We start from the raw sequence: 19,692 nt of genomic DNA, 5'->3' as shown, positions 1-19,692 counted from the left end.
AATTCTACAGTGACTTGAAGCCTCACATACACATACATTTGCTGTCATAAAGAGTCTCTCCTGTCTGGAAGGACTCCTTTGCAAGCCAGTCCTTCTGCAGTTAACAAGTCGTTGTTTTGATCTACCTACATATCATTTTTTAAAATTAACTTTCAGAGATGATTATGTAGAAAAGGGCTGATGAAATTGGGGCTTAAACAACCAACCAGAATCACACATTCTTTTTACAATGATTGCCCTCGTCTCCAGTGAACTGTGTAACTCCACCCCAGACAAGTGATTTCTATGGGGGCGTTGAGAGCTGGGTGTACTTAGCAACCCCTTGGCACTTCTCATTTCTGTACCACGAGTTGAAGGGCCCCTCAGACACCACACAGGAGTTTGGTGACTCAAAACTGATTTCTCACATCAACTCAGCAGAGTCATGATGGACAGGTAAATAATAGGCGGCTTCTGCTGCTGTGCAATATGACTGTATCCAGAGCGGGGTTGATCTGTACTTCTTTTCTTCCCCATCTGACTCAGCTCTCCAGATGGTTTCTCCCCATTTCTCGGTCCTCAGATGCCGTCATCTTGGTCTCCATCTCTCTCCCACACTCTCACTCTCATAAATATTTTTCTTTCGTTATTGTTCTTCATCATTTTCACTGTAATCTTTCTCTTCCATTCCTCTCATATCCAGAGTTTGCTTAGATAATCTCTCTCTTTATGCATAGTTTCATTCCTCAAATTGTTTTTTGTACATTCTTATGAAAGCACAGTATACCATAAATATACTATGACAACACCAACAACAGCAATTTCACCCTATGAAACTTTAAAGAACAATATAAGCAAAAGCTATAGAGCCTTGCCGCCAATGAAGTTATGACAATCAACAGTAAAGGTTCAACAGGAGAAAAGGAAAGGGAGGAAGGGGCAAAAGGAAGGGTTTAAGAGCCCAGAAACATACTTGAATGTTCAGTATACAGAAGACTTCTATGTAATTTACATGTTCTGGCATCAAAAATAGCTTTCTGTAGAAGATATTCTGTATATTGTTTAGTAAGAAACAGACAAATGATTCTAAGTACTTTAGCCATATAGCCCGAAAAAACCCACAAGAACTGAGTGATTCCAGCCATGAAAGCCTTCGACAATACAGATTCTAAGTACATTTTTTCTTAATTTGAACCTGTTTACATTAAAAACTACAAAGCATTTGTTAGAGCATAAACTTTTTTTTGGCATTTGCAAAACAGCGTGTTTCTGTAGATGGATTGATAGAATTAATAGCACAGCTTTTGAATCTGAATGACCCCTCTACCTATCTGACCTCTGTTTGAATTAGTTTGTCTTATGGTTCATTTCATAATGGGACTTCAGGATACTTTATGGAAATTCAAATGTCAAAACAAACTGAACCGGACAGATATATTCTAACCACCCACCCCCTACACCACAACAAGTCATTACTTCACCTGCTTTGTTTTACATGATTAGGATGTATTTATTTATTTATTTAAAACTCTTATATCTCGATCTTCTCAACCTCCATAGAGGGACTCAGACCGGCTTACAGCAAGGATTCAATGCTAACAGCACAATCTAAAACCATCATATAATAATGAGTTAAAATACATATCGATTAAAATTACAAATAAGCCAAATCGCCAAGATAAAATCATGTCCAACTCAGTCCGTATGTGTGGTCAATAACTTTGTTCTGTAGCTGGTTTCAACCATTACTCTGGGAATGCTTCCTTCCATAGCCAGGATTTCACCAGCCTCCTGAAGGACAGGAGGGAGGGGGCAGATCTGATCTCAATTGGGAGAGAGTTCAATAGCCAAGGGGCCACCACAGAAAAGGCCCTGTCTCTCATTCCCGCCAGATGCGATTGCGAAAGTGGCGGGACCGAGAGCAGGGCCCCACCAGAAGATATTAATTGTATTGGTGGTTCATAGGGGAGAATACATTCAGACAGGTAAATCGGGCCGGAACCATATAGGGTTTTGTAGGTTAAAACCAGCACTTTGAATTGTGCTTGGAAGCTAATTGGCAGCCAGTGGAGCTGGCGCAACAAAGGAGTTGTGCGCTCCCTGTACCCCGCTCCCGTTAGTAATCTGGCTGCCTAACATTGGACTAATTGCAGCTTCCGGGCAGTCTTCAGAGGCAACCCTATGTAGAGAGCGTTGAAGTAATCAATACGGGATGTAACCAGAGCGTGGACCACCGTGGCCAAGTCAGACTTCCCAAGGTACGGGCGCAGCTGGCGCACAAGCTTTAATTGTGCAAAAGCTCTCCTGTCCACCACCGAGATCTGGGGTTCCAGGCTCAGCGATGAGTCCAGGATCACTCCCAAACTGCAAACCTGCGCCTTCAGGGGGAGGTTGTACCTTCTGTTTCTCTTGTGATTATGTCCTTGTCCTTAGATAGAGATTCTTCCACAACGGATTTAAGCATAGGAAACAATATAAAACATAAAGCATCTCAACCTATATGGTTGAAGTGCTTCCTTGCATAGTTGAGAATCATAGGATACATACCCTTTACTGTTCGAGTTCAGAATATGCTCCTGGAGTCTAAATTTTACTCCTGGAGTCTAAATTTTATCTTCTGAGCTACAGTGATTGACCACTTTGAAGCTCTCAGGTCCATCTTCGCTTACTTCACAGGTCTGTGATAGAATTAAAAATAATGAAAAAAAGTAAATAAGCCATGGTTCAAGTTGCTTCCCAGGCTACACTTTGACTTGAAGGTGATCTGGGATGTGCTTCTTTTTTCCACCCTTGTTTGCTTTCACAGTTCCATGTCAGATTCTGGGAAAATTTCCCATCTAGAGTATTTGTCTCATATTTCCCCAATCCCTCAACTTGTATAGCCACTGGCCATGCTGACTGGGGATTCTGAGCATCATTTATCTGGAATTCTGAAATCCAAAATACTTGAAAATGCAAAGATGTTCTCATGGTAGCTGAGTTAGTGACACCATTTGCTTCCTGATGTTTCAGGACACAGCATATTATTTGAGAACACAGAAATGCTGGACCACACCAACAACCACCATGTCAGACTACACAGAGAAGCCATTGAAATCCACAAGCATGTGGACAATTTCAACAGAAAGGAAGAGACCATGAAAATGAACAAAATCTGGCTACCGGTATTAAAAAAAACTCTAAAATTACAACAGCAAAACAGCAGAGAGGAAACAACCAGGCACATCTTAACACCTCTCAACAAAAGATTTTCCCAGACTCAGCCAGGCCTTCAAATGCTAATGAAGGTGGTCAGTTGAAACATTCACACCTAACTGCAGCAGGGAAGAGCTCCTTGCCCCACCCCAGCCATTCCACAGATATATAAACCCATTGTCCTAATTCCAACAGACCTCACTACCTCTGAAGATGCTTGCGATAGATGCAGGCGAAACATCAGGAGAAATGCCTCTAGAACATGGCTCTATAGCCCGAAAAAACCCACAAGAACCTAGAAATAAACTTTGTTTCACGTGAAACATTATTTAAACTATTGTGAAAAAAAAAATACTCCCAGGCTATGTGCATATGAAACATTCTGTTTAGTCTTGGGTCCCATTTTCAAGATATCTCATTATCTACATTTATGCAGATATACTATGTTTTCCCCAAAAATAAGACTTACCCCCAAAATAAGCACGATTTTTGAGGATGTCCGAAATATAAGCTCTACTTCAAAAATAAGCTCTAGTTACAGTTCATTAAAAAGTCAATTTGGAAAAATAAGACATCCCCTGAAAATAAGCCCCAATGTGTCTTTTGGAGCAAAAAATAATATATTTTCTTATTTTTTGGGGAAACAGGGTAGAGACTCCAAAACCCAAAACAATTCTAATAATTATTTTGGATAAGAGATGCTCAACTTATATAGTAATAACTTTCTCAAGTTCTACTCAAATGAGAAACAGATGTTTCAATCCAACCTCTTATCTGGCAGGTCACCCAAAAAGAAAGGTGATGACAGGCTGGGATTATTTTTAACCCTTTCACTCCTGTTTTGCATTGCCTATGAAGGTGGCAAAGGTCTTGCTTCAGTGAGCAGTTATTTGCAGCCTCACAGTTCTTCACACTCCTGCCTTACAATATAGAAAGTACAGAGAAAGAAGATCTCAGCTATTTTTCAGCTCCTTCAAATTTTCTAACCCAGATTTTTGCTATGCAAGGCACATTTATTTATTTATTTGGATAGTTATATATCAAAATATCTCAGGACAGTGTCCAATAATGACAATTAAAAAATACGTTGTATCATTTTTCATTTAAAACCAGAAAATTTTAAAATCAGTTAAGACAATTTAATGCCACTCATAACACATGTACAGATTCAAAATAGGCTTCAAAGGCTTTAATAAAAAGCCATTTGTTGACTTTGTGCTGGAATGATTCCAATGTGGGTAGTGCACTTTTTATATAATTATTTGGCTCTCTGGCTTTCCTCTTTCCCACTGGTTTAAGTAAGTATAAAATTTGGTGGTAACTATGCCTGCATTGTAGCAGCCTCTCCCACCTCGCTATAGTGTTATAATTTGTGTACAAGATTTGTATGGAGTATTTTTCTTTAAAGAAATAGCATCTCCAAGATCTGTTAGGATTGCTTATCCTTGCACACTATACCACTGCCTTCCAACCTGGCCCTGTTTAAATGTGTTAAACTACAAGTTCCACCATCTAGTCTAATCAGCCTAAAGGCACCAGATCCCATCTGATATTGGAAATTAAGCAGAGTCGTTTTGTTTATTATTTGGATGGGAGATGACAATTGAATCCCATGTGCTACATACTATATTTGAGAGGAAGAAACTGGTAAGACCACCTATGAATATTTCTTGCCCAGGAAAATTTTGTGGGGTTCCCATAAGCAGATAGGTGTTTTGAAGATGCATGCGCACACATGCACTATTATTCAAGAAAAGATTGCAAGCCACACTGGTTGCAGGAGATGAGCATTGAAGTCCTACTGATTTTGAGGGCTCTAGGTTGGCAAAGGTTTTCATGGCCGGAATCACTGGGTTGTTGTAGGTTTTTCGGGCTGTGTGGCTATGGTCTAGAGGCATTCTCTCCTGACGTTTCGCCTGCATCTATGGCAAGCATCCTCAGAGGTAGTGAGGTCTGTTGGAACTAGGAAAAAGGGTTTATATATCTGTGGAATGACCAGGGTGGGACAAAGGACTCTTGTCTGCTGGAGCTAGGTGTGAATGTTTCAACTGACCACCTTGATTAGCATACAATGGGCTGACTGTGCCTGGAGCAAACGTTTGCTGAGAGGTAATTAGATGTCCCTGCCTGCTTCCTCTCTGCTGTTGTGCTGTTGCAATTTTAGGGTTTTTTTAATACTGGTAGCCAGATTTTGTTCATTTTCATGGTTTCCTCCTTTCTGTTGAAATTGTCCCCATGCTTGTGTATTTCAATGGCTTCTCTGTGTAGTCTGACATGGTGGTTGTGAGAGTGGTCCAGCATTTCTGTGTTCTCAAATAAAATGCTGTGAGTTTTCCGGGCTGTATGGCCATGTTCCAGAAGCATTCACTCCTGATGTTTTGCCCACATCTATGGCAGGCATCCTCAGAGGTTTTGAGGTTTGTTGGAAACAAGGCAAGTGGAGTTCGTATATCTGGGGAAATGTCCAGGGTGGGAGAAAGAACTCTTGTTGCAATTGGCCACCTTAATTAACATTGAAGAGCCTCACAGCTTCAACGCCTGGCTGCATCAGGAGCTCTGCTATGGCTGACTTCTCTGGTTGAAGTAGTCTGCAGTGCCTTTCATGTTCCTTGACTCGTGTTTGGGCAATGCTGCGTTTGGTGGTCCCTATGTAGACTTGCCCACAGCTGCATGGTACGCGGTAGACTCCTGCAGAAGTGAGAGGATCCCTCTTGTCCTTTGCTGAACGTAGCATTTGTTGGATTTTCTTGGTGGGTCTGTAGATAGTTTGTATGTTGTGTTTCCTCATCAGCTTCCCTATGCAATCAGTGGTTCCCTTGATGTATGGCAAGAACACTTTTCCTCTGGGTGGATCTTCGTCTTTACTCTTGTGGCTTGTTCTTGGTCTTACAGCTCTTCTGATGTCTGAGGTGGAGTATCCATTGGCCTGTAGAGCCCAGTTGAGGTGGTTCAGTTCATCTTGGCAAAGGTTGTTATAGAACTTCTCTCAGTGGTGGTGATGTTTGAGGCTTGGTCTTGTAGCCCTTCTACTTCTTATTTAAGTATGTCCCTTTCATAATGGAGGGGCAGCATGGTGTACTGTAGAACCAGCATAGCATTGGACTATGATTCTGGAGACCAAGGTTTAAAATGCCACTTAACCATAGAAATTCACTTAGTGGCCTTGGGCAAGTCATACCCTCAGCATTAGAGGAACACAAATGTATTTACTTATATGCCATTGTTTTTCTGACATTTTATGATACTAATGTATATTGCAATTTGTATTTATATGTTTTATGTAGCATTGAATATGGCCAATCTTGAAGCCGCTCTGAGTCCCCTTTAGGCTTGAGTTAGAGTGGGGTAAAAATGCAGTAAATAAATAAACAAAATAAATAAACACAAAGCTAAACCACTGCTGCACAGATCTTTCCAAGAAAGTCCAGTGAGGATTTGGTTTGGTTCTTTGGGGCATTCCAGAATTGTAGATGGGGAACCATCCGAGCCCCAGTGGTGGCTTCAATTTCTTTTCTTTTGTTTTTTGCAGCGGGAGGGATTTCTATAACTCTTTGAAAATGCTCTGTTGAAATGTTAAATTGCTACAATGCTAGAAATTGAGGAATTGAAAGGATATGTCAGTACAAAACAGCGGTCTCCTTTTGCTTCTCATCTGCTTGCCTGCCCACCTGCTTTGACACCAGGAATTTTGCAAGTCCACCAACAAGGAGGTCCTCCCAAGAGGGCATGTCTTTGGATTTGTTCCTGACCCACAGTAAGACAGGGAGGTAAGGAAACAGAAGAGCCCCTTCCTTAGATCCCTCTCCATGCAGAGCTGGGAGCCTCTTTCCTCTACATCAGACTCTGACCAATGAGTGTCCATCACTCATAACCCCCCCCCCCAAAAAAAACAGTGGAAAGGACTTTAAAACCCCCAAAAGATAAATGACGAAAAGATAAATGACATACAGAAAGGAGGGATGAAAAGAAATGGGTAGAGAAAGAAGGAAGGAGAGAAGGAAAGAAAAGGAAGGAAAGAGGGAGTGAAGGAAGAGAAAGAAAGAGGGAAAAAAGGAAGGAAAGACAAAAGAAAGGATGGAAGCAAAAAGCAAAGGAAGGAAGGAAGGAAGGAAGGGAGGAAGGAAGGAAGGAAGGAAGGAAGGAAGGAAGGAAGGAAGGAAAGAGGCAGAGAAGGAAGAAAGAGAAAGGGAAGGAAAAGAAAAAGGGAGGAAGGAAAGATGTAGAGAAGGAAGGAAGGAGAGAAGGAAAGAAGAAAAGGGAAGGAGGGAGAGAAGGAGGGAGGGAAGGTTGGCCACAGCAACGCATGGTGGGTACAGCTTGTTGTCTTTAAAGTTATTAAAAGCATGTTGTTTTTTCATGCCAAGTGAAATACTATTAGCATGCAAGAAATAAAGCATGATTAAAATCTTTGTATGGTCATAAAGATAACACTTAATATGATTTAAATTACCATCAGTAAAATTGTTACAGAAAGCAAAATAAAAACACCTAACACCAGAAAAACTGGCAAAAATTAATAGAGGTAGAACTAATGACAAATGTTGGAAATGTGGGAAGTACACAGGCACTTTCATACACATGTGGTAGAAGTGTAAGAAAATTAATTTTTTTTGGCACCTGATATACAAAAAGAGAACTAATTTTACAGATAAGCTTTAAGTTTAAACCAGAGTATTTTTTTTAATTAGGAATCATGGATTTTGAGATGGAGAAAAACACAAATAAAATTTTCATTTATTTAGTAACAGCAGGTAGGATCAACCTGGCCCAATTATGGAAATCCAATGAAATACAAACAATTGAAAAATGGTTACTGAAAGTCTGGGACATAATGAATATGGACTTACTTACCCAAAGACTAACAGAAAATAATGTACAAAGAACAAACTGGGAGAAATTTACTGAATTTATTAGGAAAGATAATGCAGAAATTAACAACCAGGAGGTATAAAACATTCTCAATGGCTAAAAGAGAAAAAAAGAAGAACCACAAGACTAGCGAAAAAAACTGAAATTACAATCTAGAGGAACCTGGAAGTTGTAAATTCAATATGATGTTTTTCTTTCTTTTTTCTTTCCCCCCCTCTTCTCTTTTACCTTTCACCATCTATCCCCACTTCCTACTTTCTTGCACAAATTGTTCCCACACTTTTATTGTCTTTTAACTTATTTCTTTACTCCAACCTTATTGGAGATATTTTATTCTCAATAAAAATAATATTAAAAATAATTAAAAAAAACATTTTAGTCTTCTTATACCACTGCAAAATCTTACTTTGGCAGACTAGATTGATTTTCATCAGTAGGGGAGGCACTGCTCTCGGCCCCACCTCTATCACAAGTGAGATTGGTGGGGACGAGGAGGAGGGCCTTCTCGGTGGTGGCCCCTCACCTGCGGAACTCACTTCCGGGGAAATTAGGTCATCGACATCCCTCCTCTCCTTTAGAAGGAAATTAAAAACATGGATTTGGGACCAGGCCTTCGGGTAATCTGGCGGATAGATAAGGCACAAGTGACGACCAGAATTGTTGGATTGGACAATGTGGAATCTGAATTTATGGACTATGAGATGATAAATGTTGAGCACTAGATTGTTTTTAAGGATTGTGATATATAATGGATTGTTTTAATTGTCTCAACTGCCTAATTTTTAATTACTGTTTATATGTTTTATTCTTTTACCTTTTTGTTGTGCCAGCAACAATTGTGCCTTTTTGTAAGCCGCCTTGAGTCCCCTCTCGGGGGTTGAGAAGGACGGGGTAGAAGTGCGAGAAATACATAAATAAAATAATAGCTTTCATTTCCCTCGCTTCTCATGTAAAATACTCTTTTGCTGTATGAAAAATAATTGACTCTGCTTCAGCTTTTTGTTCACTCCAGAGCTTGAGTTCGAAAGTTCCCTCTGATCTAATCACAGCTGCCCTGTAGCTTCCTCTTGAATTATATGTTATTAATTTTTTGATGTTATTTGTCTTCTCAGTCTCCTTATGAAACAAAAGAAATTCCTGTACCACTTCAAGAACTTGCGCTGGGCCAAAGGCCGCCATGAAACATACCTTTGCTATGTGGTGAAAAGGCGGAATAGTGCCACATCTTGCTCCCTTGATTTTGGATATCTGAGAAATAAGGTACAAAACATGGGTGAGGCATGTTAAGGACTCCTATAATAGATTAGCACCCACAGTTGGCAAAAATTTTATTCTTGCTGTTATATGCCTTTGAGTTTATTTATTATATTTACCTGCCCTCCTCACCCTGAAGGGGACTCAGAGCAGCTTACAGAGTTGATTCTAGCGACACTCTCACAGCGTTGTCTTAGCTGTTTATTCAAAAGAGCTTCACAACTACCTTACTTTGAGGCTGAGAGTGTGTGACTTGCCTAAGGTCACCCAATGGGTTTCTCTAATTATGGGGGAAATTAAAAACTCTGCTCTCCCAGAGTCCTAGGACCTCTCAGATGCAGGCCCTCACGTTTTCCACACTTCAGGGACGTGTGCACGGAGCCCACCACACAATGTAAAACTACTTCCAGATGTCATTCGTTGCCTTTCATCCATGAAAAGTAGTAGAAGTGTGCAGAAACGGAAGGGTGGGGGGAATAGTCTTCTAAACTCATGATGCGCCTGGAAACAGGAGAAAATGGGGGGAAACACATGGGAAATTTGTCAGATTTGCTTGTGTTGTTTCCAGGCATGTAGCTTCAGCCCCCCCCCCCCCCCCCCGAAATTCTCATGGTGGTTCAGGAAAAGGCCTTACTGGTGCATTATTTAAACTGTTATGTTTATTCATATCATGATCTGATCACCATACTCAATATATCCCATATGCATGGGGGTATTGGGGTAATGATACAAAAGGTTTGCTAGGCTAGACCCTCTTTCACTCAGACTCAGCCCCTCCCCCCAAAACTCAGCTCCCCCGAAACCCCCCCTGAAAATCCCCCCCCCCCCAAAACGAAATTCTGTCTACGGGCCTGGTTGTTTCGGTCTATGGGTGGTCTCCTAACAAGCATTGACATTTCTCACCCAAAGTGACGTCAGTAGTAGAGACCATACTGGTGAATCTGACTCTTCGATTACTTCTTGTGCCAGTGCTGGCTAGCTTGAAGAAAGAGCGATGCTAGCATTAGAATAAATCACAGTCTCTTACTTTTAGTAGAACTGGTACAACTTGGAAATAAAAATCTTGGAAATAGTTAATACAAGATCTGAAATGGAAATATGCAGAACTTTGTGTCGCATCCCATTCGAACAAATATCTCTACTCTTTAATTTTCCTACCAATTATCCATGTATTTATGTAATCCAAGAGTGAGTTATTATCATTTCACAGAATCAAATGGTAAAAACAGAAAGAGCTAAGTGTTGGGACACCCTTCTACTCCCAAATCCTTTCTCTATACATGGAATTTATATGTATGTAAAGTGTGAAAACGTGTAAATGTGAGTAGATCAATAGGTACCACTCCGACGGGAAGGTAACGGCGCTCCATGCAGTCGTGCTGGCCACATGACCTTGGAGTTGTCTACGGACAACACAGGGTCTTTGGCTAAGAAATGGAGATGAGCACCCCCAGTTAGACACAACTGGACTTAATGTCAGAAGAAAACCTTTAACTAAAGTTCCATTTATCTTTGGTTTGATATAATTTTCCACTGTGTGTGGAAAGGACTTTTTTTGCAGGGAGGCAGCATTAAAACACTCAGCTCCGGGGAGAGAAGGATGAGCTCCCTCTATCAGCTCCAGCTCCTCATGCGGGGACATGAGAGAAGCCTCCCACAAGGATGATAAAAACATCAAATCATCCAGGCGTCCCCTGGGCAACGTCCTTGCAGACAGCCAATTCTCTCACACCAGGAGTCACTCCTGACAGGACCAAAAAAATTAATAAATTAATTGTTATCCAAACTACTGCGCCAAACTATCCCAAGACAGGATACATGAAAAATATCACTAATAAGAACATGATTTAAAAAAACAACAACACTCAGCTCTACATACATAGCTTCAAATGGTAGTGACTGTATAAATCCGTAGCCCTAATGCTTATTTATACTATGATGAACTCATTCTTGCAAGTGTTGAATCCCCAGTCCTGTGTTACATTCTCCCGTATCTTCTTTTCTTGTAATTATGCGAATTCACCCTGTTCTTTGACCTCTCACTGATCATTAGTTGTATCTCTGTTCTGCTCTCTATTTTTCTGTGTCCTTACTTCAGTCTGGTTGCCATGTTGAAGTTCTCTTCCTGCGATACATTTCAACGTGGGATCTGGATCCAAGGCACTGCTATCGAATCACCTGGTTCACATCCTGGAGCCCCTGTTACGACTGTGCCCGGCACGTGGCTGATTTCTTGAGTGCATATCCTAACCTGACATTGCGCATCTTTGCTGCTCGCTTGTATTTTTGTGAAGAACGCAATGCTGAGCCTGAAGGGCTACGGCGTCTCCACCGTGCAGGAGCTCAGATGGCCATTATGACTTTCAAAGGTGAGTCAAAACAAGGATGATTGGGAGATGAAAGCCAAGGAGGGAATTAGAGAAGTCAGAAAGGTACAGTCAGGTGCATCCCCAGTAGTTGAAGCTTAGGGCATATTTATCTAGAAGCTTATCATGGATTTAGTATCCCTTATCTAAAATGCTTGGGATCAGAAGTGTTTTGCAGTTTCTTGGATTTTGGAATATCCACATTTGCATATATAACATGGAACCAACACAGTGCACATCAGGAGAATGGTGCATTTAGTCTGAACTTTAAAATGGAGCCCCCTGTGGCACAGTGGATTAAACCGCTGAGCTGCTGAGCTTGTTGACCGAAAGGTCGCAGGTTCGATTCTGGGGAGCGGTGTGAGCTTCCACTGTCAGCCCTAGCTTCTGCCAACCTAGCAGTTTGAAAACATGCAAATGTGAGTAGATCAATAGGTACCACTCCGGCGGGAAGATAACGGCGCTCCATGCAGTCATGCAGGCCACATGACCTTGGAGGTGTCTATAGACAACGCCAGCTCTTCGGCTTAGAAATGGAGATGAGCACCACACCCCAGAGTCAGACATGACTGGACTTGATGTCAGGGGACAACCTTTTACCTTAAAATGGCTATCCAAGGTACAGAATCTATTTTGAGGATAGCGTTCAGGCTATGGGATAGCAATATTATGTCCAGACTAAAGCCTAGAGTAGATTCATTGCCACATTGGTATGGAAGCTACTTTGCCACCACTGGCTATACTGGGAGGAGGAGGCCAACAGAGAGTTTGTAGTTTCTTGATAAAAGTACCCTACCCAGGATTCATGGATAGGAACATCTAAGTAGTTGTTTTGTAACTCTGGTGCGCAGATGCACTCTAACAGGTCAAACTTAATTTGAATATTCTGGATCCCTCTCCCATTAGACTACTTTTACTGCTGGAACACCTTTGTTGAAAACCGTAAATCGACCTTCAAGGCTTGGGAAGGGCTTCATGAGAATTCTGTACGTCTTACCAGAAAATTGCGTCGTATCCTTTTGGTAAGCTGGTGTTTCTCCCTTCCTCCCCCATTTTTATTCTTGCTCTTTCTTTCTTCCACTCTCTCCTGGGATTCCCTGCCTTCTCCCAATGCATGCACCATAATCACTGGCACTCCCTGGTTACCCTTTGTACTTTGGCATCTCATCTTAATTTTTCTCTCTTCACTTTCATCCTCCCTTTTTGTTGAATGTCCTTGTCTTTTTTCTTCTTCTTCACCACAGTCTCATTTTTCTGTATTCCTGTACAGGCAGTCCCCAGGTTACAAACATCTGACTTACAAACAACTCATAGTTAAGAATGGGGGTGAGACAACAGGAAATGAATCTCCCCCTCAGAAGGGAAAATCACTCCAGGAAAATGTCTCCACAGAAGCTTTATAACCAATCCTTTTCCCCACAAGTCAAATTTTTCAAAATCCAATTGTCACAGGGACAGAATGTGAGCAAAACAAACTCCACAGGATTCCCTATGATATCCAAAGCTTTATATCTATCCAATCTATCTATGGCTGGAGTTACACTTAAAAATGTACCTGTTCCGACTTACATACAGATTAAACTTAAGAACAAACCTACAGAACCTATCTTGTTCATGACTTGGGGACTGTCTGTATTCCTTTTCCTTTTTGTTATTTTTATTTTCTACTTGGACCTCTTTTTTCTTCACAAAATCATAGAATTTATTTATTTATTTATTTATTTATTATTTAAACTTATATGCCGCCACTCCCCTGGGGCTCGGAGCGGCTTACAAGAATAGCTAAAAACTAACAAAGTTTAAAAGCAATTTAAAACAATTTAAAAACAACAGTATCAAACATTAAAAGCCTGTCGGAACAGGTATGTTTTACATGCCCTGCGGAAAGCTGGTAAGTCCTGCACGGCACGAACTTCAGGTGGCAGAGCATTCCAGACTGATGGCGCCACTGCTGTGAAGGCTCTGCGCCTGGTTGCCGTTAGATGCAAGGTCTTGACACTGGGGACTTCCAATAGATCTTGGTCCTCAGAACAGAGGGATCTCTGGGGTTGGTAGGGGGTCCCTCAGATACATTGGCCTCAGACCATGCAAGGCCTTAAAGGTGAGTACCATCACTTTGAAAGTGATCCGGTGCTCAATTGGTAACCAATGCAGCTGTAGTAGGATTGGTGTTATGTGGCATCTCATCGGAATTCCCGCAAGAAGCCGAGCAGCTGCGTTTTGTACCAACTTGAGCTTCCGAATCACCGACAGAGGGAGGCCAATGTAGAGGGCGTTACAGTAGTCTAGTCTTGAGATGACCGTGGCCTGGATCACCGTAGCTAGGTCGTCCCTGGACAGGTAGGGGGCCAGCCGTCTAGCCTGCCGCAGGTGAAAGAAGGCGGTTTTGCTCACGGCAGAGACCTGGGCCTCCATTGTCAGCAGAGGGTCCAAAAGGACTCCCAGACTCTTTACCAACGATGACGGGCGTAACGCCTCGCCATCCAGGGTGGGCAGATGGATGGCCCCACTGCCCGGTCCACCCAGCCGTAGGATCTCCGTCTTTGCTAGATTCACCCTCAACCTGCTGGCACGCAGCCATCCAGTAACAGCCTCGAGGCACTGATGGAAACAATCGGGTACAGAGTCCGGTCGGCCTTCCATCTTCAGCACCAGCTGAGTGTCATCGGCATACTGATAACACTCAAGCCCAAAACCTCGAACCAGCTGAGCAAGTGGTTGCATATAGATGTTAAACAACAGACAAGGGTATCAAAAGGTGCCCTCTGGCATTTAGGAATACACAAGAAAAACACCACTGAAAGATGCCTGTACCTCCAAATAAGAGAATATGCTCCACCCATGGCAGTCTATGCCACTCTTGAGTACTCCATACTCACAGTAGAATCATAGAATCATAGAATCAAAGAGTTGGAAGATACCTCATGGGCCATCCAGTCCAACCCCCTGGCAAGAAGCAGGAATATTGCATTCAAATCACCCCTGACAGATGGCCAATAAATAAATGTTTTTTAAAAATGTTTAGGTGGAATCTCTTTTCTTGTAATGTGAATCCATTGGCTGAAGTTCTAGTATCTAGAACATCAGAAAGCAAGTTTGTTTCATCTTGACTACATGAGATCCTTTCAGATATTTAAATACAGCTATCATGTCAAATCTCAATAATTTCTTTGCTAAGCTAATCATATGAAGTCCCCAAGTTGTCAATATATTTGTAGTTTGTAGATTTTTACGTATTTCTGTTGCACTTCTCTGAGCACATTCCAACTTAACGTCAAAATCGTGCTTGAATCATAACGCCTAGAACTGGACATAGTATAACCAAAGCAGAACAGAGTGGTGTGTATACATCCCTTGATCAGAGCATTACAGTCTTGTTGATGCAACCCATATTTGCATTGCCTATTTTGTCTGCCATATCACATTGTTGACAAATGTTTAACTTGTTGTATACCACAACCCTGTAGATCAGTGGTTCTCAACCTGTGGGTCCCCAGATGTTTTCGCCTTCAACTCCCAGAAATCCTAACAACTGATAAACTGGCTGGGATTTCTGGGAGTTGTAGGCCAAAACACCTGGGGACCCACAGGTTGAGAACCACTGCTGTAGATCCTTCTCACATGTAGTGCTTTCAAGTCAGGCGCCAACTATCCCATATTTATAATTTTCATTTTTTGTCCCTTGATGTAGTACCTTATATTTATGCCTGTTGAATATTAATTTTGTTTCCTTAGTTTTGAAAGAAATTTAGTTAGCTGTTGTGAGCTCCATACCTCTGCTGAAACAATTTCTTTGCAGGAAATTTGAACGTGCATTTCTTTCTTTCACAGCCACTTTATGAAGTTGATGACCTACGAGATGCTTTCCGGATGCTGGGACTTTAAGGTGCTGAGATTGTGGGTAACATGAAGAAAGATCTCTAACCATGAACATTCAGGACTCTTCATCCCACTCTCTCCTTTGCTACTTTTGTGAGCATTGTCATTCTGAGAAAAAAGTAGCTCTTCTGGAAAAAAAATGAGAAAGACCCTCTGAGATTATGTAGATTTGCACATAGAGCCTCCTGCATCTTTTTGAGTGAAAGTAAAGTTCGTGAAATTATGAAATCTTCTTGATTTCTATTAGTGAGGATAGCTAGAGAAATCGACATTTTAATCTTAAATAGAATTAGAAGAAGTATAGCCAAATTTCTTAGATTGTTTTAAATTCCAGACATAGTCATCATTTAAAAGAAACATGATGGAATAGGAAGCTAAATATGAGTTGTAACCTTGCTTCAGTATGGGCAACATACAAAATTATTGACACATCTTGTTACACAACGTCTAAGGGAGTCCCACTGGAATTGGATAGACTTGGAAACTGTGACATGATGCCCTCTTGCCTTGGCATCACCTTGCTATCGTGCTTCCAAGCTGGATCTATATAGCAAGCAATTATTGTCTGAATAACACTACAGCAGTCTGATATCCTTGCTGGACTTGGTGCTTACACTGGGCAGGTTTGTTCTGTGGTGTTGTTCTTACCAAATTGCGAAGATCTTCTCACATCATAGGAGCAAAACCCAAAAGAAAATATGTTGAAGTAGAAGTTAGAAGTGTAACATTTAATTTTTGCAACCAGGTCATGGAGTTTCGGGCTATATGGCCATGTTCTAGAGGCATTCTCTAGTGACCTTGTTTACCTCACTACCTCTGAGGATGCTTGTCATAGATGCAGATGAAACGTCAGGAGAGAATGCCTCTAGAAGATGGCCATAAAGCCTGAAAAAACCTACAACAACCTTAGCCAGCTTGTCCAATGGCCAGGAACTCTGGGAGCTGAAGTCCCAAACACCAGGAGGACTACAGGTTGTGCAGGTCTGGTGCAGACCAAGGGAAGCTTAATCTGCCCCTCCCCCCCCCCCCCCCACGCCCCACTGCAATTCCTGAGATTGTGGACCTAGTATTGTTTTTTCCTGTCCACTGGAACTGATGGGATGAAAAAAATCCCATCCGCCAAGGGAAGAATTTCCCATCCACAGGCCAGACTGCAAACAACCACTAAAGTGCACAAAAGACAACCCTTAATGCACATTTGTGGTTTTTGCGGTTACCATCCGGGCCTCAAACAGGATTACCTATATAAGACTCTGGGAGAGTAGAGGTCAAATCCACTAAAGGTGAGAAAGATTAAAAAATGCACCACTTTTATCTGTTGCATAATATGCACAGTATGAGGACTCCCCCAATGTTCTCTAGTGTTTTGTGCATAACCGATCTGTGCTATGCCACTTGAGCTGCATTGCTTGGTTTTATAAAAATGAATTTAATTTTGTGACATATTTGTGACACATTTTCCTCTCAAAATTATCCTGTGTGACTGTAAATGTAAATAGATTATCTCTTAATAAGCAGTGATATAGAACACTGCCTTATACCGAATCAGAATCTCGGCTCATCTCTAACTGCCAACAGTAGTTCTTTCCCTCTGTACATTCTGTAGTCTGGTCTCACATTTGCAAACAAAGCTACCTAGATGAACAAGCTTCATTTCCGAAATCAGAAGAGATTACATATGTTCACATTCACAGCTGGTATACTGTAATTGCTGAGAAGTTACTAGATATTTATCATTGGTGCCAGAGATCCAAATATTTCATTTAGTATTTTATTATTGTGTAATTGTATGTATTTGTATCTGAAAATATTTGATAAAAAACATGTAATGTCATAAGTCTTTCCTTCATCAGAGAGGGAAATATCCCCTGGCTTCTAGCAGATTCTTGGTGTTTCTAGAACTACACTTAAAAGTTCCAAAGTATAGGAACGGTGACATTTCTTTGCTAAGCATTAATTCTTTCGTATGTAGCTGCATAATATGCTTATCCCATACATAAATAAATAAATACATCAATATGTGTATCTACTGATTTCTTTTTTTAATCTTTGGCACTGTTTGTCAGAGATTGGGGAAAAGAGCTGATATGCTAAAAAAATCTAGACATTTTAGTTTACGTAATAATTTAAATTACAATAGACTTCACAAAGATATCTCATCTGCAATTTGTCTTGGTTTTATCTGTTTTATAGGGCCCTTCCACACTGCCATATAGCCCAGAATATCATGGCAGAAAATGCCATAATATCTGCTTTGAACAGGGTTATCTGAGTCCACACTGCCATATTTTGTTGTTGTTCATTCGTTCAGTCGTCTCCGACTCTTCGTGACCTCATGGACCAGCCCACGCCAGAGCTCCCTGTCGGCCGTTACCACCCCCAGCTCCCTCAAGGTCAGTCCAGTCACTTCAAGGATGCCATCCATCCATCTTGTCCTTGGTCGGCCCCTCTTCCTTTTGCCTTCCACTTTCCCCAGCATAATTGTCTTCTCTAGGCTTTCCTGTCTCCTCACCAGTTCAAATCAGATAATATAGGATTTTATTCAGCTGTGCCAAAGGGGCCATAGTCATGGGTTCCCTCCATGAATTCTGGGAGCTGTAGTTTGGCAAGAGTACTGAGGACTGGTATTAAGGCACCTTTAATCTGAACAAGTCCTTGAACACACAGCTCATTTTATTCAAAAGTGGATAAATGTCTCTCAGGTCCCATCCAGACAGGACCCAAAACACGTGAGCTCATGCACTTTTATTGGAGGCATCCAAACAATGCCACCTGTAAAATCGAATTAATTCGAGACAAAGCAGGAAAATCCTGCTTTGCCAAATTAATTTGATAACAGGTAGGACCTGGATTTTATCAAAGATCTTGGTCTTTCTAGGTATGGGCCTAGTGTGGATTGGGCCTGGGGACCATGTCATGCAATCCCTGGGCCCAATCCGCACAGCCCTCTTGGGTTTTTTGGGCTCAATGAGCCTGGAAAATCTAGAGGGCACCAACCCCCTCCCAAAGACCCCTCAAAAGAAGCCCGTAAAAATAAAAAGAACTACCCAGCCACCATTAAAGTATTTCCTCCTGATGTGTAGAAATGATGAGCCAGGAAGGGCGGGGGGATGAGCATGACATCTAGACATCCCTCTGCGGGAACTTAAACTCTCCGGGACACTGTGTTTTTAGTGTAACTATGTTTATTTAAATATTAGTATTTCTCATTATTTCATATTATTTCTTTTTTTAGTAGTTATAAGTCTATTGATGTTGTTTGCATTGCTTGGATTTGTTTGTTGACTATGGTATTGAATGTTTACCTTCTTTGTATGTAAACCGCTCTGAGTTCCTTCAAGGAGAGAGGACAGTATAAAAAGTATTTATTTATTTATTTATATATTTATTATTATTATTATTATTATTATTATTAAATGTGCGCCTAAGCGGGTTTCTTAAATCTGCTTTGGCGCACATTTAAGTGCTGTCTGGAAGCAGTTCTGCAGATGTTCTTGTGTTTTACACAACTTCTCTTTATTTTAATAGAGTTTCCACAAACTTAGTTACTTTTAAAAAATTCATTACAGGAGTGAAAAATGCCAGATGTCCAAGCTGGGTTCAGAAAAGGGAGAGGTATTAGGGATCATATTGCAGTCATAACATTGGGTTATAGAGCTCACCAAAGAGTTTCAGCAAAAAATCACCCTGTTCTTTACAGGTCATATTAAAACCTTTGTGCATATTTTGAAAAATTATGGATTGTTCTAAAAGAAATGGGCGTGCCACAATATTTTATTGTCCTGATTCATAATATATATGCAACCTAAGAAACACCTGTAGGAATCCATCAAAACTGGACAAGCAGGTGGTCGTATTACATCCTCAGAGACTGCCGTTAACAATATTTTATTGTCCTGATTCATAATCTATATGCAACCTAAGAAACACCTGTAGGAATAGAATATAGAGAAAAGTAACAAAGTGAAGGCTGCCTTTTATCACAAAATCTATTTAATTTGTATGCAGAACATATACAGAAAGCTGCACTAGACTCAAAGAATGGATGCATAAAATTGGAAAGAGGAACATTAACAACTTATGACATGCAGATGATACAATATATGTAGCTGCAAACAACAAAAGCTTGACATACTTGTTAAGGAAATCC

General features: G+C 41.1%; 1 protein-coding gene across 1 annotated transcript; it reads left to right on the top strand.

Annotated features, from left to right (window-relative positions):
• Window positions 1-350: 350 nt before the first annotated feature.
• LOC132766547 (single-stranded DNA cytosine deaminase) lies at window positions 351-16,559 on the top strand. The gene is made up of 5 exons (XM_060760894.2): window positions 351-435; window positions 9,156-9,303; window positions 11,396-11,666; window positions 12,570-12,685; window positions 15,495-16,559. Exons 1-5 carry the CDS (start codon window positions 425-427, stop codon window positions 15,546-15,548), a joined length of 600 nt encoding a protein of 199 aa, XP_060616877.1. The 5' UTR covers window positions 351-424; the 3' UTR covers window positions 15,549-16,559.
• The last annotated feature ends 3,133 nt before the right edge of the window (window positions 16,560-19,692 follow it).

Source organism: Anolis sagrei, chromosome 2 (genome assembly GCF_037176765.1).
Source record: "Anolis sagrei isolate rAnoSag1 chromosome 2, rAnoSag1.mat, whole genome shotgun sequence".
Taxonomy (NCBI): Eukaryota; Metazoa; Chordata; class Lepidosauria; order Squamata; family Dactyloidae; genus Anolis; species Anolis sagrei.
Note: the sequence above shows the minus strand (reverse complement) of the source record. Positions and strands in the feature narration are given on the sequence as shown.

Coding starts and splice junctions, on each gene's coding strand:
- LOC132766547 (XM_060760894.2), top strand. Junction 11,667..12,569: donor GGCCATTATGACTTTCAAAG/GTGAGTCAAAAC, acceptor CTCTCCCATTAG/ACTACTTTTACTGCTGGAAC. Junction 12,686..15,494: donor AATTGCGTCGTATCCTTTTG/GTAAGCTGGTGT, acceptor TTTCTTTCACAG/CCACTTTATGAAGTTGATGA.